This window comes from Crocodylus porosus, unplaced genomic scaffold (assembly GCF_001723895.1).
Source record: "Crocodylus porosus isolate Cpor-Errol unplaced genomic scaffold, CroPor_comp1, whole genome shotgun sequence".
Taxonomy (NCBI): domain Eukaryota; kingdom Metazoa; phylum Chordata; order Crocodylia; family Crocodylidae; genus Crocodylus; species Crocodylus porosus.
The window spans coordinates 6068106-6094766 of record NW_017728927.1 but is presented as its reverse complement, the minus strand read 5'-3'; the positions used below and the strand labels follow the sequence as shown (position 1 = coordinate 6094766).

The window sequence follows — 26661 nt, the reverse complement described above, 5'->3', positions numbered from 1 at the left end:
GGCTCGGGTGGGGGACGGAAGCCGAGCCTAGCCGGTCGCGCTCAGCTCCATGTCCCCTCTCGGCTTGCCTCCCGCCGCCTGCCATGGCCGCCCCCGGCCGCGACCCCTTCCACGCGGGCAGCGCGGACGAGGCGGACGAGGCGGTGCGCGGCACCTGCGAGGACGCCTCCGTCTGCAAGCGGTACCGGGGGCGGGCCGGGCCGGGTGTCGTGCGTGTACCTGGACCTGTCTGTGTGCATGTGCACCCCGCGTGTGCCTATATGCGTGTGAACGTGCATACTGTGTGTGAACGCGTGCATACCTGTGCGCATGCGTGCACATGTGCATCCCTGTTGGGAGCAGACGTTGCCCTTGCCCGTGAAGCTGCTGTGCTGGGTTTGCCCTGGGACAGCAGCATCCCGCACCTGACAGCAGCGGTGAAGCGAGCCCAGGCCGTTCCTGTCCGCCCAGCGGGTCGCTCGGGGCGGAGCTGGCTGCCAGCAGACGCGGGAGGAGCTGATTCACAAGGGGCTGGACACGGGCTTGGAGGAGAGGGACCTCTGGAGCAGGGAGTGAGGGGCACAGGCTCTGCATCGGCCCCGCCTGGACCTCAGTGCCGGAGGCAGCAAGGGGGAGAGCAGCAGGGGAAATCCCGGCTTGCACCCTGGTCACTCTCCCTCCAGCCTCTGCAGTACATGGCAGTTCTTATGTTCTTGTCCCAGATTGGCGCGTACACACCTGGCCCATCTAATTGGGGTTTCGCAAGTAGCTAAATGCCCTTGATCCAGTGAAGCCATCCTGGGATAAGTGCTCGGATGCACTTTGCAGCATACCGGGATAAAGTGTCCGTGCTTCATCTCCTGCAAACTTTTTAGGATTGATCCTGGGACAAGGGATGTGAGCGTCCGAGCGATTGCACTTTGTCCCAGGATAAAATGGATTGTGCTGGGACAAACGTGACATCAGGATTTGTAGCCATAGTTGGTGTGTAGCGTACTGCCCTCTTCCTAGGTTGGCAGCGCTTCGAACCTCCGGTCCCTTGGGGCGAGGGGGAGATTTTTCTTCCTGGGCCCAGGCCACTGGCTTCAGTGGAACCCAAAACTCTGTTTGTTTAACAAAACATTTGCAAAGCTGAGCTGGGCCTGGAGCTGGGCAGTCGTGTGGCCCACTGGGCTGTGACTCAGAGCTCTTGACCTTTCTCGGCAGTGAAAATAACAAGTGTAAGATGAATTTTGCTCTCTTGAATGCTTAGAAAAAAAGCAGCAGCACCAGGAACTGCTGATTGGGAGGAAGGCTTGAAAACAGGAGCCTTGGGCAGGAGTAGCGGAATGGGAGAATGAAGCTATGGGAAGCAAAAAGGCTGGATGAAATGTAAGGCAGGCCAAAGAGAGAGAGGGTGAGAAGGGCAAATTCATCAAAAGATCCATGGAAAAGATGAAAGGGACAAATGCCCCAGGGTGGATAAGAGCCATTTTAAAAATAAAACCTGCAAAATGGGTGCAGTAAATTGCATTCTCCAAAGTTATTGAACCGAGGAATCTGTAACAGTATTGTGCGATTACATGTAATCCGGTGCTGTATAAGTCACTTACATTGCGGGTGACCTTCCCTGATGGGAGGGGCAGGACATTGGGGCAGAGAGATTTTCACTGTTCCAAGGTTTGGGACACATCTTTGAGTCCTTTTCTTAAAAGAAAAAAAAATTCTCCTTTTAAGTGCAAGTATGAGAGAGAGCATGCACAATAAAGGGAGTAGTAGGAATTGTCACAATAGTTTCCTCTGAAGAACCTTTTGCTGTGGTCTGTGTCCTATCCTTGTTGTCCTTATCGCAGTGTTACACACTTATTTCCTCCTTGTTTTATGGCGCCATGCAGAGCAGTCGTACTGAACCTGGGGCCTGCAGGCCCTGCAGGCAATGTCCCCGCCCCAACCCCCCTCACTAACATTGTTTGGTTAAATCCCCGTCAAACTAAAGAAACATAAAAGCAAAAAGTGATGTTGCCCACAGTGCATTATTTCCTAGGTCAACACAGGTTTGGAGACCAGTTGTCCAAAGGTTTTAGTACAGGGGCAGGCAAAATGCAGCCCACGGGCCAGATATGGCCCACCAGCCCATTCTATCCGGCCCGCGGAGCCCCTAAAACATTTAGAAAATGTAATAATTATCTGCCCCTGGCTGCCTGTCATGCAGCCTTCGATGGCCTTCCAAAACTCAGTAAGTGGCCTTCTGCCCAAAATAATTGCCCATTCCTGTTTTAGTATATGTGCAAATAGTCCACAGGTCTGGTTAGAGCATGATGTGCAATCCTGAGAATTTTAGATCTACAGCAAAAGTTCATTGCTGATTGAGCCTTAAGGGGGCAGGTCTTGCTCCAGTCTCCCCCGAGGCATTTCCAAAGCAGAGAGAAGCACAAGTTACTATTTAATAGGGTGGCCACCACCATTTCTACTTGGAATGATTTCATATAGTTTCAGGTATTCAGCAGTGTTTTAAGTTTCTCACCCGGACGTACAACAGTGAAGGAGTGGGCTGGGCACCCTTGATGATAATTTGTCTGTCTGGGTATAGTCTCATAAATTTGATGTCTGTCTTTGGTAATCCTCTCTTTTCGCCACCGTTTGTCAGATTTGCTGTCAGTGTCGGCTACTGGAAGGACCCCTACATCCAGTATTTTGTGAGACAGGCAAAAGAAAGGAAAGCACCTGAAATCAATAGAGGCAAGTTAGCATGTGAATGTCTGTCTATATCTTCATTCTCTGAACATGGGGGTTTCTTGAAGAGTAGCAGGAAGATTTATTGCATTATACTGGATGTCATAGCGCATGATTAGGAAGCGTGTAATGGGTTGATATGCGTACTCTGTAGTCTTGAGACTTACACGCTGGATCTTCACTTTTGAAACATTGCATTTCAAACTGCAGTGTGTATGGGAACACTCTCGTCATCTGTATTATAAACACAGTGCAACAGCTTGATTGAAAAATAACATGCTGCCCAAAGACACCAGAACCTGGACATGACCTATGGCTTTCAAGGACAAGGTAGTTAATTGTTTCAAGTAGAAACAGGCAGACATGACTTGAGCAGCAGCCAAAACTCATCTGCTAAGACAAAACATGATGGGAACTTCCTTACACTGAAATTTGCAGCTCTTGGGTATCAACTTCCATTAATAATTGTATATCATTTTTTAGTCCTGCACATCTGGTAGGGAAATATGTTAGCCCTTCCAACCAGCTCCAGCTCAGGAGACACACAGAACATTTGCGAGGAGAACTAAGAATACAAGGGCAGGTTGACCAGCCGGTAACGTTCCTGGGTACAAATGGTTATAGTTAAGAAAACAACTGGCTTTTCTTTTGCAGGGTACTACGCTCGTGTCCATGGGATCAGTCACCTGCTCAAGGCTTTTTTAAAGAAGACAGAATGCAATTGCCAAGTCATAAACCTTGGTGCTGGTATGGACACCATGTTCTGGAGGCTGAAGGTGATGGTAGATCAGAATAATGACAGTAGCTGAATGAAGATTTTTGCAGATATGTGAAGTGCTATCTTCTGACCTCCTTTCTTGCAGAGTGTTCAAACACTGCACGTTGGAGTGCAGTGCGGAGATAAAGAAGATAGTTTGGATCCTGGAAGCTTCTTGCTGTGGTAGCATGGAGCTCTGTGAGCTGACTTATCCTGCTGCCTGGGGACAGCTTGCTTCCAGAATCTGGGCCAGCAAAGGTGTCTCCTACTAGTAACACACTGGGCCTTATAAACATCCCCTAAGAAACTATTATGTTTTATTGCCCAGAAGTGCTGTCTGGGGCATGTGGTGCATCTAATGTGACCTCTAGTGGTCATTCAGAGAAGTCCTAGATCTTTATTCCTTTTGACTATCTCATCATCTGTAACTGTGGAGCCAAACCTTTTGGCAGGTGTACCACAAATTAGCCTTGCCCCCTCAGTGAGTGCCTCTTTGATTGCCTTCTGCCTGATCTGCTGCTCTGCTTTCTGCTCCCTGCCCTGTCTGCCACCATGCTGCCTGTCCCTTCCCTCATCTGCCATGTCCCCCACACACAGGCTGCTCATGCCACTTGTAGTAAATCGGCCACCCCAGTTAAGTAACCCCATTTTACCTGTGGTTCACCACTGCAGTTAAGTAATCTCATTTGTGGTAAGTTGACCACCGCAATTCAGTAACCCCAACGCTCTTTCCTGCCTAGAGCAGGGGTCAGACTCGATGATCTACAAGGTCCCTTCCGACCCTAGAAATCTATGAAATATATAACCTCTCCCTTCTCTCTGCTTTTATTTTACCTACTGAGAAAGATTTGGTCCTCCCTGAATTGCATCCTGACACTTCAAGGAAAATGTGGGCACCTACTCCATAAATGGAAAATCAGAGAGAGTCTGGGTTGTGATTGTGGTGCAGTTTTTCAGACAGTGCCACACACTGTGAACGATTGCCCAGTTAGATCATTTAATGGCAATCTAAAATCCATGCAGCTATCCCTGAGTTATCAAATTTAGATACTGATCTATGAATATTGTAATCCTAAAATGTCATACAAAAGAGAGAGATTTGAGGGTCTTAAGGCAGAGCAAACAAAATGCTGAATATCACCTTCCCTAACTCTGCTTTGTCATTACTTAGGACATAGACTCATGAGCTGATGACTGGTGGTAAATGAGTGGGGATTCATAGTTTATCAGTTGTTCTGCTCTAATGGTCCACTGATGTGCTCTCACCCTTTATCACAGAGCAGCTGACCTGAGGTGAAGCAGTAACTTGCAGTAACATGCTCGTGTGCCCCAGCCATTAGAATCTGTCTGGGCTAGATGCAGGTATTCTGATATTACTCTGTGTAAGCACAAACTCTAGTCTTTCCAACTCTCGTAGGAACAAAGGCTGCTTAGCACTCCTCAGAATTAAGTCTAATGAATGTAAACTGATTGCTGGAAGACAGCCTGGACTGATTAGGCTTATTTAACAAGGCCCCAAATGATTATCAAGTGAATATGCTTTGTTTAAAAAAAAAATGTATGAAGTGCTGACTAGCAGCAACTCATGCTACAGCTTTGTTGGAACAACATTTTACCAAAACTGTCTTAACAAAGAGCAAAGCCTTTAATTTTATCTTTGTTCCCTCTCTTTTCCCTTCTTCCTGTCCAGTGGGCCTAGTGTAGGAGAAGGGTAATGGTAGTCTTCAGTGATGGAGCAGTAGTTAACACAACTCTATTAATTTTGCATTTAGAAAGGTACATGACTGGCAGCTCCGGAGCTGCCAAGACACCTCTGTTCACAGCAGAACTGCAGCCAAGGCAAAGGAGCTGTGCAAACTTTCCCATGCTGTCTAGTCTGGGTGCCTTGGTTTGGATCTGGAGACACTTCATGGTAACAGGGAGCACAGACCTCTGAAACTGCCAGTCTGTGTACAGGTTGTGGAGCCGTGGCTTTCTGAGTAGACACTTGTTGTCTAGGACTAAATCCAAGTCTTTGGGTTTTTGAGATACAACAGGTTTGGTGCACAGTGATTGTGTCTTGGAGCTGGGGGTGGGGAAGATGAGGACACTAATATAAGATGGTTGTATGAATCCCTATGCAATGCTCCTGTTTGCTTCCATAAGCTATGTTGAGTGACGTATAGTTAAGGCCATGAAGAAAACTTACCTGTTGCTGCAATGGGCTGTTGAATACTGTAGCCTGATAATGTATTGTGGAGCAATTGCCAGTAGGATGGTGATCAAGCTGTGGCTTGGATTGCCAGATTATTTGCCTGATAAATTTGTTTTCTTTTTGTTAGAGGTTATGTTAATGTTCTCTAATTTTTAGTTCATTTATTCAATTTCTGTACATTAAAGGACAATGAACTGGAAAAAATGATGCGACTTGGAACAAAACAATTCTGGGGAGAAATAAATGAAATTCTCATTTGAAATATTCATATTTCCCAATGTTGTTCTTTTTATTCTAATTTCCAGGATGAAAATCTTCTTCCTAGAAAATATTTTGAAGTGGATTTCCCAACGATAGTTACAAGAAAAATATATAACATCAAGTAAGTGGGTTAGCTATATGAAGCTCAACTTACTGTTTCTACAAATACAGCAAGATGTGTTGTGTACAAGCCTCCTGTATTGATAACTGTGTTTCCTCAACAAAGCTTTAGTCTGTAGGAGTTAAATTATGAAAGTGAGTGGACAGCCTGAAGTCTAACTCATGTGCATTAATCAAATGAATGAAAGGCTCCTAAATTATTTCTGAATGTGTGGGAGTGAAAATTTTTTGGCTCTACCATTTCTTTCTGAAAATACTTGGAAGGAGGTAGCAAATTCCCAGGGTCATACTTGAAGGTGGTGGAGCTGGAGAGAAGAAGCAACTCATTCATAAACTGAGGGCCATGGGGAATTTAGAGAGTGCCTGGATTTGTCAAGAAATGGCAAGAGCTTGTATCAAGGCTTCAGAGTTGCTAGGACTCAGCGTGGGGCTTTTCTTAGTTGAACTTGTCTCTTGTCCTTTTAATTATAGAACAAATCTACAGTAAACAGATGCGGTGGTGAAGCTAAATGCAGGTGTATCTGTTTCCAGGAGAGGGCAGTCAAGTTCTCCAGTCCTTTGAATTTGTGACAAAATGACAGCACCTTTAAACCAGCTAACTGCTCGCTGCTTTCCTCTCCCACAGATCAAAACCTCCCCTGTCAAAGCCAATTATGGAATCCCATTCAGGGGAGTCTCTCTTAATAGGTGAGTCATCTTGTCAGCGATGCACTGAAACACTTTTTAAATCTCTGCACTTTGGTATGTGGGCAGACTTTTAACATATTTTAAATGTTGGGGGAGAAGGGGGGAAAGGAGAGCTCTTTTCTTCCTCTTATCAACCTTTTTATTTGCTCCCCTGTCATGTTAGAAATGTCTTCTCTCCAAGGGGCCTTGACTTTGTTGCAGAGGGTTCCCCCCTGCCTTTATCACAATGTAATTTAATGGTTATGCTTTCTTCTAATTCTTGGAAAGAGAAGAATATTGTAAGCGATCACGTGTTCAGTAGCTTGCGTCAAGAATCAGTTGGCTGTTATCCCTACCTCTTTGTTTCATTAATCGCTCAAGTGTTTATCTGTAGCTGCTATCTATATTTTCACAATACAGTCAGTCTGCGTTGTCCATTCTCAAAGGTCAAGGCTAGTCCTTGCATCCTGTGCTTGGTTTCTTCAAGTTCTGGTCTTAAGAGAGAGCTGGACTCCCTGTTAAAAAGCCTCCCTTTCACAGCTGTTGTTCTGTTTGTGCCAAAACAACTACCTCCCTGGTAGCCTGGGCACGCTGCTTCCACAGAATGGGCTTTCCTACCTGCTCAGCAGAAAGCATACTGCTTTGGTTGGGTCTTTAGTGAAACCTGCTTCTGTGCCAGGATCACTGTTCAAAATGCATCCTTTTGCTTTTGGGTGTTGGGGCGCTGCCTGAGCCGTGCCCACAGACTCTGGAAAGAAGAAGGATGCATAGTGCTCACAGTGTTCTTGCTGCACTCTTGTGCTTGTGGCATTCTTTCACCCAAAGCTAATCTCCTTCAGCAAGAATAGCTGCATGATAACTTCACTGAAGGGATTCAGCAGTAAACTCCCTGGTAGGAACAGTTCTGTTTCCTTCTGGCTAGGAAACACCAGACTTGGGTATGGCCATCTGCATGGCTGGACTCTGGAAAAGAGAGTCCCAACAGGTGCTTCTGTCTTCAAAGGCTGCCTGGCATTGCCAGCTAGAGATCCCTTGAACATCTGAATTTGGATCTCGCCACAAAGCCACTGGAATGGATACTTGTTACTGGTGCATTTTAAAGGATCTTAGGCTTTAACTAACCAACATTGTATATGTCCCTTGAAGTGCTGTGAATTTGGGTCTCAGGGGGAATAGGTAGGCCCCAACTCCCTGATGTCAACAAGCTTTTTCTGATTCTTCCAGTGAGGGGGAAGAGGTAGCCTGGGTTTCTTACTGACTGTGGGGTGATGCTTCTGATGGGCCAGAAGCCCTCCCCTGCTACTAGAGATTAACATGAGAAAATAGGTTGAGTTGTAAATCACCCCTAAAAAAGTTAAGGGCTGGCTGATGAACTTTGTATTCTATAATGCTTGTTATTGTCAGTGCAGCACAGATTTGTACTAAGAAAGCAAGTGTAATTGCATACCCATCTTAATGTTGTTGCAGTATATTGTAATCAAGATCTGTTAGCTGGTGCTAGTTACTGTATAATGGCTGCTATCATTTCTATATGATTGCCAGATTACTGTAGTTAATATGTCACTACTACATGAACTGACTCTTGGTTTGCTTCTCCAAAACAAATTTAAGTTCATCTTCTTGTTCAGTGTTGTATTTTTAGCTCTCTTGGAACAGGGGCTGTGTTTTCTAGGTTGGTTCAGCCGTTGGCATATTAAAGCCTGTGGCTGTTTCTAGAATTTAAATATTGGAACAAGCAAAGAAATCTTTGAAGAAGTCCTGGCTTAAATTGGCATCTTCTGAAATACCAACTGTCATAGAGATCCTAATGGGGCATAATGGAAGAGCATCCTCTGGGGATAGGGGAATTTTATTGTCATCTCTACTCTAACCTTTGTAGTATTGACATTCAGCACTTCTGGATAACATTTTTCATCTTAAATCAATTCGCTGCTGTTACTTCTTATACACAAATCACTCCTGATATGTTTGCTTTAGTATCTGCCACCTGAATTGATGAAATGCCTTCTGATGGGACTCTTGTCCTATTGATGCTTTTCGTCCCACAAGAACTAAATGGCTTCAGATCTTAGGACAAGTGCTAACAAATGGATTTTTCTTGGCTTCAGGACAGCATCTGTTTCCTCCTTGTGCCTTCTAGACTGCATAGATTGCAACTGGAGTGTGGATGTCTCTGGGCTTTTTGCCCCTAAATGGAGCAAGAAGATGCTTGTTGTCAAATAGCTTCGTTTTCCTGTACTGAAATCTTACATCTTCAGGGAGGAGCTCAATGCCTTGCTGTGAATTGTATAGCAATTTGGAGCCTCTATGCTATGACATTGCGATGTTTGTTCCCTTGAATGTACGGGATCCCATGAGACTTCTCTTGAAGCTTTGGATCCATGTGGTAACCTTCGGAAAAGTCATGAATGTTAGGAAGGTTGTTCTTCACCTCTTGCTGCTTTGTCAGTATTAGTAAACTCTTGTGACGATCTCCTAACCATGCAGCTTTCGTCACCCCAGCTGGTAAGCATGACTATGAAAACTGAGAAGAAATGTATTCTGGCTAAGCATGAGTCTTGCAGAGAGATAGGCGATGCCACGTACTCTGAAACTTCACTATAACTGGATGGATGTGTGAATCTAACTCAGATTGTATGGGCCAGAAACAGTTTTTCCAGTCCCAAACATCTCAAAATTATCTGGAAATGAGAATAAAAAAGTGCCCTTTATAAAAAAAATAAATAAATAAGTAAATTGGAAGGAGCATAAAAGCTGCTGTGGTCTGGCATTTCATAGTTTCTAGGGTCGGAAGGGACCTGAGCAGATCATCGAGTCCGACCCCCTGCCATGGGGTCAAACACCCCAGCAAGGTGTACATCAAGCCTCCTCTTAAATACCCGTTTGGCAGAGGTAAGTCGATAGCTTAAAGATGAATATATATTTGTACCAGTGAGTTTGAAGCTACCAAAAAAACCCCTTACAGACAGAAATTTTTTCACTTGAAATTCCATCTGCTCTGTGTCTTTGTAGCTATAAAACCAATTCCTTCCTCTGTTTTGGTGGTTGCTTTAAGACTCCAAAACCACCATATGTTAGCTGGCGGGTCCAATTGTTGTAATGATGAAGTACAGCAAGCTAAACCCTATTAATCAGTTTGATTTACTCTCAGAAAATCACCAGTGGTGTGTAATCTGCCTCAAACAAATGCTCAGGGGTCCTCTCAGGCTTGCATTCAAGCTATGAGCTGAAGTCCTGCTTCTCAGGGAGCATTTTTGGTGAGGAGCGCTGCAGTAAAAATCACTGACCCCTGAGTCAGATCAATAAAAACCAGAGCTCAAGTGCTGTATCTGTTTCTAGGCATCCTATTTAACTTTTTGCTTTTATTTATTCTGTGGAAGTAACTTGGGGTCATACTGTGTGCAAGTGATTCAGAGAGAATCAGCTCTTCAGGGCACGGGGCAGTCGCGACTAAAAAAAAATGTTAAAGCCAATTTACCAAAACACCAACTCAGTACCAATGCAAAGAAAGCTACTACTTAGGTAAAAAGTGAGGAAGTCTCCAAAGCTTGTGTGCTAATACTTTGCAGGAAGCTATTGTGTGAAAAACTGGGAAAGTCCAGTATATGTTTTAGAGTGAAACTCCTAATGAAAATGCATTAAGTAGATCAGATCCGTGCTTGATTCCTCTTGGAAGGGCTCCAAGGGAAGTGTTATGCTAAGTAACAGAACTGTGAGTAATTGAGAATCCTTCTGGAAGGGGTTATGCTGTTCCCTCACATGTACCTGAGATGCTGAAATGCTGCTCTCGTCACCAAGTTAACGTAGTGATAAAAGATTTTGCTTGCAGATGAAACAAGTAACATAACATCCTTCTAAAGTGGGGCGTAATTATAATAGTAAGGGCAAGAGGCAATCAAAGGCATCTAATACTAGCATTTAATTATAGCAGTGGCACCCATGTTTAAAATGCTTGTGCTTGTACTTCCTTCCTCAAAATTACAGGGGGGATAAGTGTGGTGTGTTCACATCTAAAAAGTCTTGTGGCATGTTGCGCGCAATGAAAGGGAATATGCCCAATATGAGGAGGGAGCTGAGGGATACCAGACCCAAAGGAAACAATCAAATAACGAACCGCTTAGATGTGGGACATGCAGTTGATATCATATACTTGGATTGTAAAAAGGCCTTTGATATAGTCTCTCATCACTCTCTTTTAAAGAAAACTGGGGGATTGTGGGCTGGCAGAGTCTACAGTCAGGTGGGTTGGGAACTGGCTAAGGGATTGAACCCAGAGAGTGGTAGTGGATGGGTCTGTCGCCTTGGCAGGAGGTGGCCAGTGGTGTCCCGCAGGGTTTGGTTCTTGGCCCTGGGCTGTTCAACATCTTTATCAACGATTCAGATGAGGATGTGGAAAGCACACTGGCCAAGTTTGTGGATGATACTAAGTTATGGGGAAAAGCAGTCATGCTAGGGGATAGGATGCAGATCTGGACAAGCTGGAAAGGTGGACAGTGGAACCAGATGCAGTTCAATAAGGATAAATGCAGAGTGGTTCATCTGGGGAGAAGTAACCAGCAACATGAATATAGGTTAGGAGGAGATGTCCTGGTCAGCACAACAGCTGAAAGCGACCTCGGGGTCATGAATGATGCATCCCCCTGGCGCCTGGGGGGGGGCACGGTGGCAGCAGGAGCTCCCACAGATGCTGTCAGCGGTGTGGGTGGGGGAGCGGTGTGGCAAGCGGCAACCGCCCACTGGAGCCGCCGACACTGGGGTTTTTGTAGAGGATGCACCACCACGCTCAGGAGCTGCATGTGCACTCCTTACATGTCGCCCCTGCTTGGGGTTATGGTTGATCACAGGATGAACATTGGCCTCCAGTGGAACAGTGTGATCAACAGAATTAATAGCACACTGGGATGCATCAGCTGATGCATTGCGAGCAGTGCTAAGGAAGTGATACTTCCACTGGCCTCAATGCTGGTGAGACCCCAGATGCAGTATTGTGTCCAGTTCTGGGCACCACACTTCACAAAAGACGTGGAGAATCTTGCAAGGGTTCAGAGAAGGGCCACAAGAATGATCAAGGGCCTGGAGGACAAACCTTTTGAGGAAAGACTAAGGGATCTGGGATGGTTCAGCCTGGGGAAGAGAAGACTGAGGGGGGCTTGATGGCCATCTGTAAGTATGTGAGGGGTGAATATCAGGAGCTGGGAGAGAAACTGCTCGCTAGGGTGCCCCAAGGGATGACAAGGAGCAATGGCCATAAACAAGAGGATGGTTTCAGGTTGGAGGTAAGGAACAACTTCTTTGCAGTAAGGGTGACCAGCATCTGGGATAGACTTCCCATGGAGGTGGTGCAGACCCCAACCTTGGAAGTCTTCAAGAGGAGACTGGACAGACACCTTGCTGGGATCATTTGATCTCTCTGTATTCCTGCCCAGAGCAGGGGAGTTGGACTCGATGATCTTTTGAGGTCCCTTCTAGCCCTTCATTTCTTTGATTCTATAAAAGATAGGTGAAGGTAAGCAGTTTTAACTCTGGCGTTTGCAACCTCAGCTGAGAGTACTGCAAAGTAAAGCCTCCGGCACCGCTGTGCTCTAGAAGAGACCATCAGTAGTTGTTCAGCTGTGCTAAAAGCCTCAGTGAAATTCTGCTTTAAATGGATTACATTGCCAGAGCATGGCAGGGGCAAGATGGTCATGTCGGCACTAGAGCAGTGCAGATAGGCCTGGTTGAGTCCGAGCAGGAGGAACCAAATGGCTCAAGAACTCTGCCAAGGGACGGAGATTTGCAATCAAGGTAACAGCAAAATCATTCCTGGAAAGTAAACCTCCCTTCCATGTAATTCTAGGTTGTGGAGAGGCTGCGTGAGCTTTCCCTTCGCATAGAGCACAGTCAGAGCCTGGCTGTGAAACGGGGGGGGGCTTTAGGAGAAGCAGGGCACAGTGAAAGCTGGAAAACTGCAACTTTTCGTCTGCAAATTTCAAGGCTCAGACCAATACAGATCAGGTGACTGCGACACCTTGATGTTGCCATTGGCTTTTTCTTGTGCTGCACTGTAGAAATGGATTGTTCTAAAATACTTTCCAATCACTGTTGCTTTACTGGCATGGGCTGTAAATATGCAGATCTCTAAATGGCTGTTAAATTATGCAATCAGGGTTTCAAAGATCATAAGCTAGCATTGCACTATTTCTAAGCTCTTTATGGCCTAGGTTTGACTTTTGGTCACACACCTGGGAGTCCTAGGTACAGTATAGCCCCTTGCCCTGACTTGGGTGAGTTTCTGCTCTATAATTGTAAAAGGGCACTAAGCTTTCCATTTAAAAAGGTAGAAAAGTATTACCTAATTTTTAATTTTCTCATCTGTTCACCTCTTAAGCTGCCAAATTTCTCTAAAATTTTACCACATCTTGTTATTAAGGCAGAATCCCATAGACATGGAAGACAAACCTTACAAGGAATTTTGTTTCTAAAAGCTCTTCCCTTTCAGGGACTCTTCATGTCACTTCTGTCTAGTCTCACTTTCAAAACAGCTTCACTTCACCCTTGTGCTTCATTTCTCAAGACCTCCTCACTAGTCCAAGCATTCTTTACAAACTTTTGCCAGGAGCAAGGAAGAAAACGAAACCTATTCAAGGCACTGTCACCTGAAAATGGAACATCCAAAGAGAATCCAACATGCATTACTTGTTTCTAATTTGCAACCTTTGCAAAATGTTTGCAGTCAAAGATGAGAGGCAAGTGAAGCTGACAGAAAGCACCATGGACCAGGCGCATCTTACTTGGATGAATCCGAGGAAAGAGAACTAGATGGCAGTAGGCATTGGACACAGAAGGGAGACAATTGTGTCTAGAGGCAGGAGGCTTTGGGGGGAAGGAATAGAGCTGATTCCTGAACAGATTCCTATGTCTGTAGCAGACCATTTTGCTGGGGTATTGTTAAAATTGTGAAAAGCTATAGAACGCCTAGGCCTGAAACCCTTCTTAACCTTAATCATGAATATGGTCTATGAGCCAACCTAGCCTTAAGGTCCCCCCTCAAGCTTTCTCAAAAAGTACGATAATGAATTTAGCTGTAACCAGATTGTGGTTCTGTGTTGTATCTTTCCCAGCTTCTCCTTTCCTTTCCCCTCCTCCAGCAAAAAACACACCTCCAAAACGAATCCTGATTCCTTGACTTTTGTTCTAAATTGTTCTTTAGAGTGCTGGCAGCACCCAGACTATCTAAACTGGGCCCAACCAGCACCATCCTGAGCATAAGCAGAATTCCCCTCCTCTCCTATACTTTGTTACCCAGTCTTATAAAAATTGAGGTGGGAATGGTTTTTTTGTGAAGAGAGGGCAGTCTTGCTACCATTTTAGGAGGCCAGGGGTAACACTGTCTGAGGGTTGTCGTGTACTGCAGTAGAGGGATTCAGTTGCCTGCGAGTTTCTCATTAAATATTTCCAACATGGAATTGCCAAGGTTGCGTATGCAACCTTATCTTTTGAGAGAACCTCTTGAAGTACAGTTTCTGTTTCAACTGCAGTTTATGAGGTTTTTTTCCCCAGCCTTTAAGTTAATGAACTCAGTTTATTATCTTGGATTATGCCTATGGATTTAAGAACGGCACTGCTGAAGAATTGTTAACCTAGAAGTTGAACTTTCCTGTTGGTGAAGGACAGTAAGGAGCAGCAGAAAGCCATATGCCCTTTATTTGCATATTTTTTGGCTTAATGCTATCTCTGATTGTGTCTACATGTGCATTAGATCCGGGAGCAGGTTACACACGAGTAAATGCTCCCAGGCAGGCGTCTACATGTGCAGGGTCTATGGAGCAGATTTGCTGTTTGTGGCAGCAATCTGCTTCCACCCCTGCTGGCCCTGCACTGTCTCTGCAGCAGCCAGGGGGAGCTCTGGGTTCCTCCTGTATGCTAGCCCCTGGGTTTTGGCTGTTCCCTGCCCCCCCGCCCCCCAGCTGCCTGTTGCCAGGGCGGGGACAGTGTCTCTTTGCCCTGGCAGCAGGGAACTCCTGGCCCCAGCTCCAGGGCAAGAGACTTGGAAGAAGCTGCAGGGGAGGGGTAGCTAGCAGTGCTGTGGGTAGGGAGCAGGGGCTGGGAGATCTTTATCTCCCAGCACCAGCTTCATGATCACAGGGCTGGTGCTGGCAGATCCTTCTCTTCCGTTCTCTTCCAGCCTGAATCCTGTGGTTGCGGAGCCTGGCCCTGGCTGGGAGATCATCACGTGGTTGTGGGCCTGAGCTAGGAGACAAGGATCTCCTAGCCCTGGCCCCAGGATTGCAGAGAATGGGCTGGGAGCTACATGCTGCCAGGGCAGCTCCTGTGGACAGGGAACAATCTTCTGCCCCTAGCTGACCAGGAGCAGATTTGATCCCAGTCAGGGGTCTGCATGTGTGCTACTGCACCATTGCTAATCTCAAGTAAATTTGCTACTTGCATTTGCAGTTAGTAGATTTACTCACGATAAGAGCCAATTACTGCTCAGTAAGCATCTGCACGTGTAGCTGTAGACACTTACTGTGCAGTAATTAGCTCTACTGCGCAGTAAATTATCTCATGTAGACGCACCCTCTGTCTAGGTGACCGCTGTTTCCATTATTTGAACCTTCGTGCCATTTGTTCTTGCTGCTTTAAACTTGATTTGAATGACAAACTTGAATGTGCCCAAGTTTGATGAAGTGGGACACAGGAATTGCATTAACTCCACTGCTAATTGGGGTGACTGACATTTATTTTTGTCTTCTGTGTGGAGAGCAAAGTTGAACTAATTCTTGCATCGCTGAGCAGACTCGTTGCTATCCAAGGGCTGCACACTTGTGGCCCTGGTATAAAGACCTAAATCGGTGGTCGGGGTAGCAAGAGTGGTGTTTAAAGAGCATGTGGGTGATTTCCAAATGTTGAATCGCTTGCAGATGATGTGCCCCACTTTTACCTGACTTCTCCTACCTTTGAGTGAGCTGTTCTGCACTTGCCTCTTTCTCCAGAGACTGTGCTGGGAATAGCAGCGTTCGACTTCGCAGGTGCCCGTTGGGAAGGCTGGTCACTTGGCAGCTAGGCAGAGTGGTGCCAGTCGGAGCATTTGAGGCATTTCTTGAGTTTAGTTGCTTCTCAGTTATTGCTCTTCTGAAATGGAGAACAAGTTCTCCCGTCTCCAACCACTTGACTGCCCGCTCTTGCTCTACCTGGCTTTCCACACCTGCTGCTATACTGAAATACAGAGGCAGTGTCTGTCTGCAGCGATGCTGCAGGCTTCCAGGTGGACTAAAGCCAAAGCCAATGAGCTATATTGCAGGTGTGTGTATTGACCAAGCACTACAAGGCCACTGGAATCTCTTGCTCTGGGTTTTTCCACTGTTTGCTTTACCTATTTTTATTGCTTGCTCTCTGGCTGTCACTCTCTTGCTCGACGGGGGGAACAATGTGCTGTTTTGTCCTCTGCTTTATACTGTAGCAGGTGTATAAATCGACCAGCAGAGCCGTCTGACTCTGTACCTGGTGTGCGTCAAATGCCACTTCTTTCCAGGGTGCTTTTACAAGACCCTTTTCAGGCCCAGTTGTAATTTGTGGAGTGATTTCACTGGTGACTATCTTGGGTCTGAACTGGATGCAAGAATAATTTGACTTGCTTCCATGCCCAGGAGCCTACTGCTAGTGTAAAAGCCTGTCAGTGTCTTGATTTCAGGACTGAGATGACATTTATCACATCGTGATTCGGCTGCTCTTGTGTTTTCATGGAGCACCTTTGCTCCTACAAAACCCCTTTCCTTTTATTCACTTACTCAGGGAAGACTAGACAGTATAGGAACTAAATGCGATGTCTGATCCCTTTTTCTGACATTAACAGTATGTTGCCCTTCACCTCAGCTGTGCTCTTTTTCCATCACTAACTTGTGAGAAACTCAAAATCATAGTAAACCAGAATGTGCTGGGGAAACACCTGGGGGTTTACGGAGTCAAGCTTTTGGGCAAAGCCTCTCCCTTTTTGCTTTTGTCTCCTGCTCTTTGGATGCAGCCTGCTATCCTTATGCTTTCTCTTCTCTCCATCCTCCCTGAAACCATGGCAACAGTTGAAACTACCTCTCCGCATTCTTGTAGTCAGAGAAGCAAGAAACCCAGGTTTGCCACGTCTCGTGCCAATGCATCGCAGTGTATAAATATCAATAACTGTCATTTGCAGCATTTGGTTTGTAGAGGGAAGTTTTCAGACTGCTGTTCACTTCAACAGACAGTAGGTCAAATTTGAGCTCTCAGATTGTTCATGTCTTTCTTCATTAAAAGTTCAATAATCTCAATGTCCTTTTCTTATCAAGAGCTCAGCCATTAATCTTTATGCTGTCTTGAATTTGCAGATGCTCACACCCTAGATTCCTGTCGATATTCTATCATTGGAGCAGATCTCAGAAGCTCATCTGAGCTGGAGGAAAAACTAAAGAAATTTAACATGGATACACAGTAAGATGATTGATTTCAGAGGCCTATGGAAATGTACTGGTGAAGTTGGGTTGGGGCACACAGTATCTGCATCCATTTTTTATTATGCTATTTCCATGGTTACCTTGTTCCAAGCCTTTTAAGCAGAAGGAATTGTTCCAACACTGCATGTAGCTTCCCCGAGCTGAGCAGGCTGTTACCGCAGTCCTTGCCTGCATGGGTCTGTGCTCCTTCCCCATGCAGCCCACTCCATGAGACTTGTGTTCTTCCTACCCCAGAACATCAACCCCCATAGGAGCAGGAAAAACCACTGCTACCATTATGTTCGCCCTTTGAAAGGGCCATGCATGGCATGTGCTCATAAATCTCACTCTGTTTAAAATAAAAGCACAGACTCAAAAACTTCCTTAAACATTTCTTATCTGAACAATCTCTCTTAGTAACTGGATATTTGCTATATTTCAGGTGCGTCTTATTAATGACCATGGGTATCTAGTGACTTATTTGCTTGATGCTGTCTTTACTGTGTGTGGGGATACGATGTGAGTGTGTCTGGTTGGTCATCTCATAAAATAAAGAATGTAACATGCACAAAGATATTTTTATAGGATTTTTACTTTAGTGACTGGTTTTCTGTGTCTTTCTCTGTAAAGCTGTTTTTCTTTATTTCCTGAAGTGGATGATGGCAGAATCTGTCAAGATCCCGTCCTAGAGGTAAAAGACTGGGATTTTGGTTGCTGAGAAACTATGCTCTTTAGTTTCTCTACGTGATCCCAGAGAGTTGGTAATGGACATACTTTCCCAATCGAAGAGTTATAAATAGAGCATAGCTGGCAGAGAAGAGGCACATGGGGTAGGCAGGATGTATCAGGCTGATCTTTTATGCTTTCATCTTAGAAGCTCGCTGTCTCGTTGCTTGCCTACACAACTTCTCCTTGTGGAATTCCTTTTGCTTTTAGTGCTTCTTGTTCCTATTCATAATGAGAACTAAAAGCGAGCTTCTGACTTGTGGGCCATGTTACTCATGCAGATTTTGGGTTTTTTGTTGTGGGTGGAGGGGGAAAGAAAAGCAATTTCTGAATCATAAGGATAGCTAGCAAAATGTGACTTATTGAAGCCTTTCATAGGGATTTGTACAGTTGTATTACTAGAGCTGTTCTTAAAAGGTCATTTCTCCACTCCTCCCCCTGCCTTTTTAAAGTCTCTCCTTGCATTTAATATCTTTAGTGCTGTTCAAAAATAAGAGAACAGGGGCTGTGTGTGCATTAGGTGGGGTATGAGTATTTCTCCCAAGCCATGTCGTCACAGCCTCCAACTCCTCCTAAGGGACAGGAAGTGATGGTGGAAGTAAAGTTTCCACCTTTTTTCTAATTACTCAAAGGAGTTGCTGTGTTCTTATCTGAATTCCAGGGAATTCATCTTGTCTCAATGTCTGACTTGTTCTACCAGGCTTTTAATAGTTAGGAACAGGGTATGAATTCTCAGCCCGAGAGTTGTGAATAGGCCTGGGAATCGTGGCCATCTTCCTGTTCCATCCAGGTGAATGGGGAGAGAAGCGATGTACTATATGGCCGCAGCGTGGTAAAGGTTAGGAAGCCACAGAGGAAAACTCACAACTCCTGTACTTCGTACCCTGTGCAGATAACATGCGGGTTAAGGGCCCAGACCTAAACTTTGCTTGGTTAAAATGATGATGTCTCATTTCCTTGAGCTGTCGAGTTCATTTGTGCTTATGAAAGTACTTGTCTGTCACTGATGATTCTTGCTTGGTGTTATTTATTTTAAAGATTGCCAACGCTTCTGATCACGGAGTGCGTGCTGGTTTATATGACGCCACAGCAGTCTGCAAGTCTTCTGAAGTGGGCTGCAAGCACTTTTCAGACGGCCATGTTCATAAACTACGAGCAGGTAAAGACAAACCCATGCAGCTCTTCGGCACGGAGCTACTGGCACAGAGCGCACAGAAAGCCGTGGGGATTTTGTCTGGGATGAGAGGGGAGGCTCTGAGGCTGAATGCTTTTGACCTTGTACAGAGCTGTGCAAATTCAAGAAGTTACCTGGGCTGGGGATCTTGGGTGTTCGGGCCATCTTCAGTTGTTAGCAAACCTGCAGGGCATGCATGGTCTGAGCATAATTGACTAATGTTGTTTGCATCCATCATGTGCTTCCCTGAAGCAAAACGACTGAGACTCTTGCGAAGCCCTAGATGCCAGGGTCAGTGCTGAAGGAAATAGCACTGAGCACTCTTAGGCAAGCCGGTTACAGATAGTCACTGATCTCTCCTTCGGCTCCATTATTAAAATTGCCAGCCTGTATCAGCCTGAAGATGAGCCTTTCTGTGTGGCAGCAGAAAGTTGCCTTTTGGGGCTTGGGTAACTTAAGGAATGGGTAATGAATTTTTGACTTTTCAGGTCAATTATTTGAGCCCAGACTCAGCTGGTAGCAGCCAGAAGTCTTTGCTTTATGATAGGCTTTTAGCAGTCCCTGTGGAAAAGGGCTGGCAGTCCTCCGATCCTGTTCATAGTGTGCTTTGTTCCTAAAGAAAAAGCTGTCATCACCACAAGGCCTTTCCTTCTGCTGAAAGTCCTGTTTGAGGACCCAAGGACTGCCGTAGCTGTGATTGAGAGAGCTACATCAGGCTGGTGGGAGAACAAATGAGGCTTTTGCTGCCCGCAGTATAAATGTATGGGGCTAACAAGAGGGCTTCAGTTCAGTTATTGCTTTCTGCTGTAGTTCAGTCCCTTTTGAGGCTGGAGCTGGACTGTTCTCAGTGGGGGCAGATGACAGAACAAGGAGCAATGGGCTCAAGTGGCAGTAAGGAAAGTTGAGGTTGGATATTAGGAAAAACTCTCTCATTAGGAGAGTGATGTAGCGCTGGAACAGGTTACATAGAGAAGTGATGGAGTCTCCATCCTTGGAGATTTTGAAGACCCAGGTAGACAAAGCCTTGGCTGGGATGATATAGTTGGGGCCGGTCCTGCTTTGAGCAGGGGGTTGGACTAGATGTGACCTCCTGAGGTCTCTTCCATCCCAAATTTTCTATGATTCTATGAAAACCAACCTTGTCTTCCTGTTGTCCCCAGGTGAACATGGCTGATCGGTTTGGACAGATTATGATTGAGAACTTGCAGAGAAGGCAGTGCAACCTGGCTGGCGTGGAAGTCTGCTGGTCCTTAGAGTCTCAGGTGAGCAGTGCAGAGCAACAGGGCATTTTTCTTACCCGACACTGTTTAGTCTAAACTGCCAGCTCTGCTCCTCGGGGTGGGGCAGCTGCAAGGCTCAGATCGGTGAACAGTGGCTGTTCACCCCAAACCAGCTTCTTCCCTTCTCCTCATTCCCCATAACCTCTGGGAGTGAACCCTGCAGATCAGAGCTGACTGGCATCTGCTGTTTGTGGCGAATGAGAAAAATGGAGTAGAGCCAAAATACAGCCTAATTTAGCCCAGCACCAAGGTTTTCTGTATTCATTTGGCTTAAACAAGCTTTGCTTAGAAACGAACATTAAACATCTTTGGAGAGCAGGTTGAGGAGATGCTCTGTACAGTCCTTGGAACAAGAGGCCCTTGGGACTAGTCATAGTTCTACTCTCCTCTAGAGCCCTCTGAGTCCTGTGCTTCCTGTTTCTTTTACAGAAGGAGCGATTGTTGTTAAATGGCTGGGAAGCGGCAAACGCCATTGACATGATGAAAGTCTACAGCTCTCTGCCACAGGCTGATGTCAAAAGGTACTGGTGACCCATCGCTGATTGCCAGAAATCACCTTTGCTCTCCTCTTCCAAGATAGCTTGCTCCAGTAATTAGTTTGGTAGCTGTTGACGTAGCCTCCTCTTTCTCCTGTGAAGCAGGGTGTAGCTGAGTCTTACCTGCGTGCAGGACGTTAAGGGTAATGCCAGGAGCCCTGCTAACAAGCCAGTGACTTGCTCTTCTCCCTTCTCCCCCTGCATGGCAGTGCAGTGTGCTGCCAGGATGGTGGGTGTCCTCTGGCTGAGCACAGAGATCCGTGAGTGAAAGATGCAGTAGAAATGCTAAATTCTGCTCTAAGGCTCCTGCAGCATTTCTTGCGAGCCCCTGGCCATTGCAGCTCTGCATGTACAAGAACTACCCGCAGGGCTTGACTGGATATTTTGAGAGCTGGGGGAGAGACTTGCCTGTCATGAGCACAACAGATCAGGTGACCCCACTGTAACCATCCTCTGTCTCTGTTCTTCAGTAGTGGTAATGGGTAATTTAACCAGGAGGAAGCTGCCCCCACTGTAACTTCCACTTATGCAGACTGGATAGGAGCAGGCAGACCAGATGGTTACAGCAATCCAGCTGACCTACCAGAACCCCATCCCACCATTTTTAAAGCAGTATAATTGTTTCTCTTCATGCCTATGCTTGCCTGGGGGGATGCTCATGCCCCCTTTGCTGCTTCTAGGGACTGCCCAGGTCTTTGCTCTGAGCATGGGTAGAAATCTGTTTGCAGCTTCTCTGGGACAGGTAGGTAGGGAATGGTCAGCCTTTGCTCTGCTCCCCTATGTGCTTGGTAGAATAGCTGAGCCCAGGCAGAGAGTAACTTAGTGCTAGAACAAGCCAGCAGTACTCTGTTGTACTAGGCAAACAAGTGCACTAGGAGAAGCAGACACATATGGCACCAGGCATACAAGTGACAGTGAACTAGATGTGCATCTCAGACCTTGTTCCTAGTTGTGCCTGTGGACAGAATCTCCCCCAGAGAAACATCAAAAGGGTTAATGTTGTTTCCTGGCCAAATTGTAATCAGGGTGGTTATGATCTAGTTTTTCTGAGCTGGGTGCGATACTCCCCGCAAGGGAGGTAAACAACTCCAGAGTGGTGCTGCAGGCTGGTAGGGATCCTCCATGCTGCACTAGTGCAAAGCCATTGAACAGTTGAATAATTCACTTCTGCCAGCAAAAGGCAGGAAGGGACGCTTCCTACTGCACTTTCTTCCCAGAGCAAGCTCCCGGCAGCCTCATTAAGTAAGCTTTCTGCACGGATGGCTGGCCACTTGTTTATCCATTTCACTGGAGTCTCCTATTTTTAAATCTTTTATTCTGAAGTTTAATCTGAAGCGTGGACCATTAGGAAGTTGTCCATGGGCTGTGCTCCGAGCCAGCCGGGCAGCCTGCCCTGGTCAAGATCAGACGTTGCCCCATGGCGAGTTCCCACATTGGGAACGGGAAGGGGCAGGGTCAACAATTTGTTGGCCATTCTCCGCCAGGGTGACAGGTGGATTTTCACCACCTGGCTCTTAGGAAGAACTACGCTTAGTGCTTTACAGCACTGTTCGAAACGGGGACTATTCTTCAGCTTCTCCCAGTTGCCAGTTAAAAGGCCAGCTCAACACTGACCCTCAGCACAACATGAGGATAATCCTGCCTTTTATTGCTATAGCAGCTCTTGTCCAGGGGGTGTGGACACACCACATGCTTGCCACGGAATAAGTTGACCTCACTCTTGTAGTGCGAGTGGAGTGGGCACGCCACGCTCAGTCGTACGCTGGCATAAGTCACTCTACTCCAGAGGGGAGTTCTCCCTCAAAGCGAGATGTACGTTACACTGGAGTACCTGTTGCTTCTCTGCTGCCATCATTCATTTCATCCTGGGGTAGCCTTTTGCTTAAGGTAAACCCGCTACCAGCCCCTGCTACCACTTCCTGGCCAGGTGTGTGATAGTGCCCACTGCCGGCTGTCAGCTAGAAAGAGCTGCACTCCTGCTTTTGCAGTAAACTTATTACAGAACCTGGATTTTGCTCTGTAGTCATGGTTGCCTCCTCCTTGGTGATTTTGCAGCCTTAACGAGGGCACCTAGGAATTGCTTGTCCCTTACTGGAAGCAGCAGCACTTCAGTGGTTGTGTTGGTGCAGAGTAAGGTGTATGGTATCCAACCACATGCTGGACTTGTCAGGTGGCATGCCATCTGGGGCAGGGCTAGTGTTCCTTCTGTGATTGCTTTGTGCCCTGGTCTACAACTGGGGACTAAACCCTGCCACGATAACAGTTGCACATCTCAGTCGGGAGGTTTCGGTCTCTGCTCAGTCACCCGTGCAGGAGAGTGATTTTTCTGGAGCCAGGTGGCATGCAAAGAAATGAAAAGCCCTGGCTTTCTCTGGGCGGTTATTTGTGGCTTTGAGAAGAGAATAATCAAAAATGATACGCTGGAATTGCACAGCAAAACAAAATCTGTCAGCCCATAGCATTGCATCCCTGTGGTAAGTAAAAGAGTGGAGTGCAAATGTTAGTGTTCTGACATAAAGGAGCGCGGGCTAGCACCAGTACACTGAACCCTAGGAATCGGAGGCAGAGAACACTTCATGGGTCATTAGTCCCATACTAGCTCAGCATGCTGGCATTTTCCTTTTCGTGGGTTTACCTGTGTTCATACAGGAAAAGGTAAGTTGTTAATACAAGTGACTACTCCCTGGGCCTTGCCATTTCTGGCACCACTTGCTGCTGTGGGATGAACACGTGCATGTTACAGAATGCCCTGAGGGCTTGTTTTCAAATCCATTTCTTTAATTTCCCTACAGAATAGAGGGGCTTGAATTCCTAGATGAAAAGGAGTTGCTTGAGCAGCTAATGCAGCACTACTGCATCTCCTGGGCTACAAAAGACAGCAGTAACCTGGGTAAGGACTCTGCAACTTGGAATGTGAATCTTCCTATTTAAAGCATATGTGGGAAAGAGGTCTGTGCAGCAGCAGGATGTACCGTAGGAGTTTCAGTAGCAGGACGGGGCTGCTGCTCTACCAGTGTTTGTGCAGGGAACAAAGAGCAGCCTTTCCCTTGCCCCCCGTGGTTGGTATAGGCACTTGAATTGCCCCCTCTGAAAGCCCATTAGGTAGAAAGGAGTTAAAACTTGTAAGTTAAAAGGTGTTACGGAATCTGCATAAAGCGACTGCTGGTTTTAAATGTTGTCGCTGCTAATGAAGTGGGCTCCAGACTCCTGCGTGCGTTGACTGTCAGGTCTATTAACAATCTTCCGTAGTGTCTTGACAGCACTGAGCTGCACCTTTCCTAATTGGTTTAGGCTTTGCTCCTTTCATGTTTCCCGCAACATTCAGATCTGTCTGTGTTTCCTGGGAGGCTGCCTCTAGGGAGAGATTCCCTCAGCCCAATGCTTCGGATCTTTCTCCTGGTCTTACAAGGCATTTTGCTTTCCTGTGTCTGCTGTACAGTTCTGTTCTGCCTGATGCCACCATCCATGTCCTGGTGCTTCAGAAACAAAGCTTAACCGATGGCTCTGGTTTTGGATATGGTGTGTCTGCAGCCTCCACGTGCCCTACTGCAGCAGGACAGAGGCTCTGCTCATGACAGTGACTGTTTTCTGCTCCTTTGTGGAGTCAGAGTATTCCCAGATTTCTGCAATTCGTTTTCTTGCTGGAATTAATTCTCCATGAGATGAAGCAGAGCAGGCTTCAGTACAGCTTTCATTCTCTCTTCACTGGCTTGGTGTAATCTCTGCTAACATGGCTGCATACTTATTTCAGCAAGACTGAATGAGCTATTTCAGCCCCCAGTAAATTTCTAGAGGATGTGTAAGAGGGAGTGGAGAAATGGAAAAAAGGAAAAGGAAAACAGAAATGAAAGAAAAGAGAAAACTCTGCACCATTTTGTAGTTGGAGAGATTGAGGGGTGGTCTCGCGACACGGTGCTCTTTTATTATCTGTAGCCCAGAGCCCTAGGGGTCCCCCTCAAGGGTAGGCAGCCCAAGCCAGCTGAAATTTCTGTTCTAGCTCAGGAAACCGAATCTCTAGCTTCCTGCGCTGTTGCAGCATAGGGTCTGACTACAGCATCTGCTAAACAGAACCCTCCTCTCCATCTCCCGTATGTGACGTTGCTGGGGTAGCTGGCTCTCCTTTGCTCACAGGAGCTGAGAAATGATGATGCTGTAGAATTGCTTCTTGAGGAGCAAGCACAAATAGTTCCCCTCTTAACAGCACCATCATTACTGGAACCTCCATCTGATTAGAGAAATGCTTTGAGCAATAGATTGCCCTCAGGTCAGAGGCTCGGATGCTATCAGCAGGAGCTGTATGTGCAGAGACTGAATGTCGCAGCATATCAAAGGCAGAGAGAGGCAAAGCCTGTTGGGTTATCTGCCTTGTTAGTGCAGGGATATTCCCTAATCTGAGGCTGAATCTAGGCCACAAGCTCACTGTGCCTTCAGCCACTCCACATGGCTGCCTTCAAGGCTGGCAGCAGCAAAGCTGTGACTACACGGTGCTGCGGGTGGGGTAATTCACACTGTTCATTCACCTGCCCCGTGCCAATTACCCCATGCACCGTTTCTGGTCCAGGAAGCAGCTTGCACGGCACAACACCTTGTGTCTGAACACGCCCTGAATGCCCTGGGGCTTGGTCCCATCTGATCTGCATGTCTCGAGCCAGTGGCACGTCCCTTCCTCCCGTGGGTCAGTTCCTCAGGCATGCAGCTCTGCGTTCTGGCCCTTGGTGCATCCCATCTCCAGAGCTGCCTGCTCTGCCCTAAAGAAATCCTCTCACTCCTCCAGATTGCTTTACGCCCTTCAAATATCTGCATGCATCCATCTCTTAAAAAAAAAATACAGTAATTTGCTTAAATCTTTTCCCGAAGCCAGCCCCACAAGCTGTCAGTCAGCCCTGCTTCCCTTCTCTTTCCTGGGTCTCTCCGTGTCTGGTGCTACATGTAGGACATCAGTTTGCTGCTGGAAGCGGCACTGAGAGGGTCTAAAAACTTGCTGCTCTCCGTTACGCCTTGATGCTTCCCCTGCCTGCTTCTCCCTTTCCAGGGCTCTTTTGCTCATTGAATGAGAGTCACAGGTAACCTGTAAAATGGAGGAGGGCCCAGTATTTTGAGGTCCGGAGCCCAGGTAAGGGGGATTTCATTTTAACCTAATCTTTGAATTGGTGCTTATTTCTTGGTTGCAACATACAGGTTACTTTGCTCCCACCCCACTCTTCCGATTGAAGAGGTTTTGAAGCATCCCTTGTGCTCCTGTTCTGGCTGTTCTGGAAGCAGAGTGCATTTGGCAGGGGGTACACTTTCTCTTTCGCTTTCTTTTCACCCAGGTCTTGAAACCATCACGTTTTAATGTACTCACTTCGAGGGAACCCCGGGCCCCACATCAAAGCTGCCGCCTGCTGCTGGAGTCGAGCTCCCACAAGTGATGGGACTGTGCACGTGCAAGCTCCAGCCTGCCCACCCTCCGCCCAGTGCCAGTGGAAAGAGAGTGACCGGTGCAGTGCTGCTGATGCTGACCCTTTCTTGTTGGCTTGTCATTGTGTTAACAAATCTCTGTTGTCCTTTGCGAGCGGTTTTGTTCTGATGCAAGATTCGTCTCTTCTCAGGGACGTGGCATTGGACTGCTTTTGGTGGGGGTGGGAGGGGTTTCCCATGTCAATAACTCCTGTTTAAAACCCTCGTGCCCTTCGAGAGAGCAGTTGTGTTTTGTTTCTCCTCTCTTGTCCCTCGGCATGTGTGTGAAATGCATTTGTGAAAGGCAGACGGGATATGTCATGCCTGTGGCCTGCATTAAAGGGTATTTTGTTGCATTGCTTACAGCTGATCATG

General features: G+C 46.6%; 1 protein-coding gene across 1 annotated transcript; it reads left to right on the top strand.

The window, feature by feature from the left end:
- Positions 1 to 6: 6 nt before the first annotated feature.
- On the top strand, positions 7 to 26661 carry LCMT1 (leucine carboxyl methyltransferase 1). Its single transcript, XM_019541838.1, has 11 exons — positions 7 to 181; positions 2606 to 2697; positions 3346 to 3467; positions 5948 to 6024; positions 6649 to 6710; positions 17027 to 17129; positions 18896 to 19016; positions 20192 to 20293; positions 20741 to 20832; positions 23640 to 23737; positions 26160 to 26661. The coding sequence occupies exons 1-11, from the start codon at positions 84 to 86 to the stop codon at positions 26180 to 26182; spliced, it is 990 nt and encodes a 329-aa protein (XP_019397383.1). The 5' UTR covers positions 7 to 83; the 3' UTR covers positions 26183 to 26661.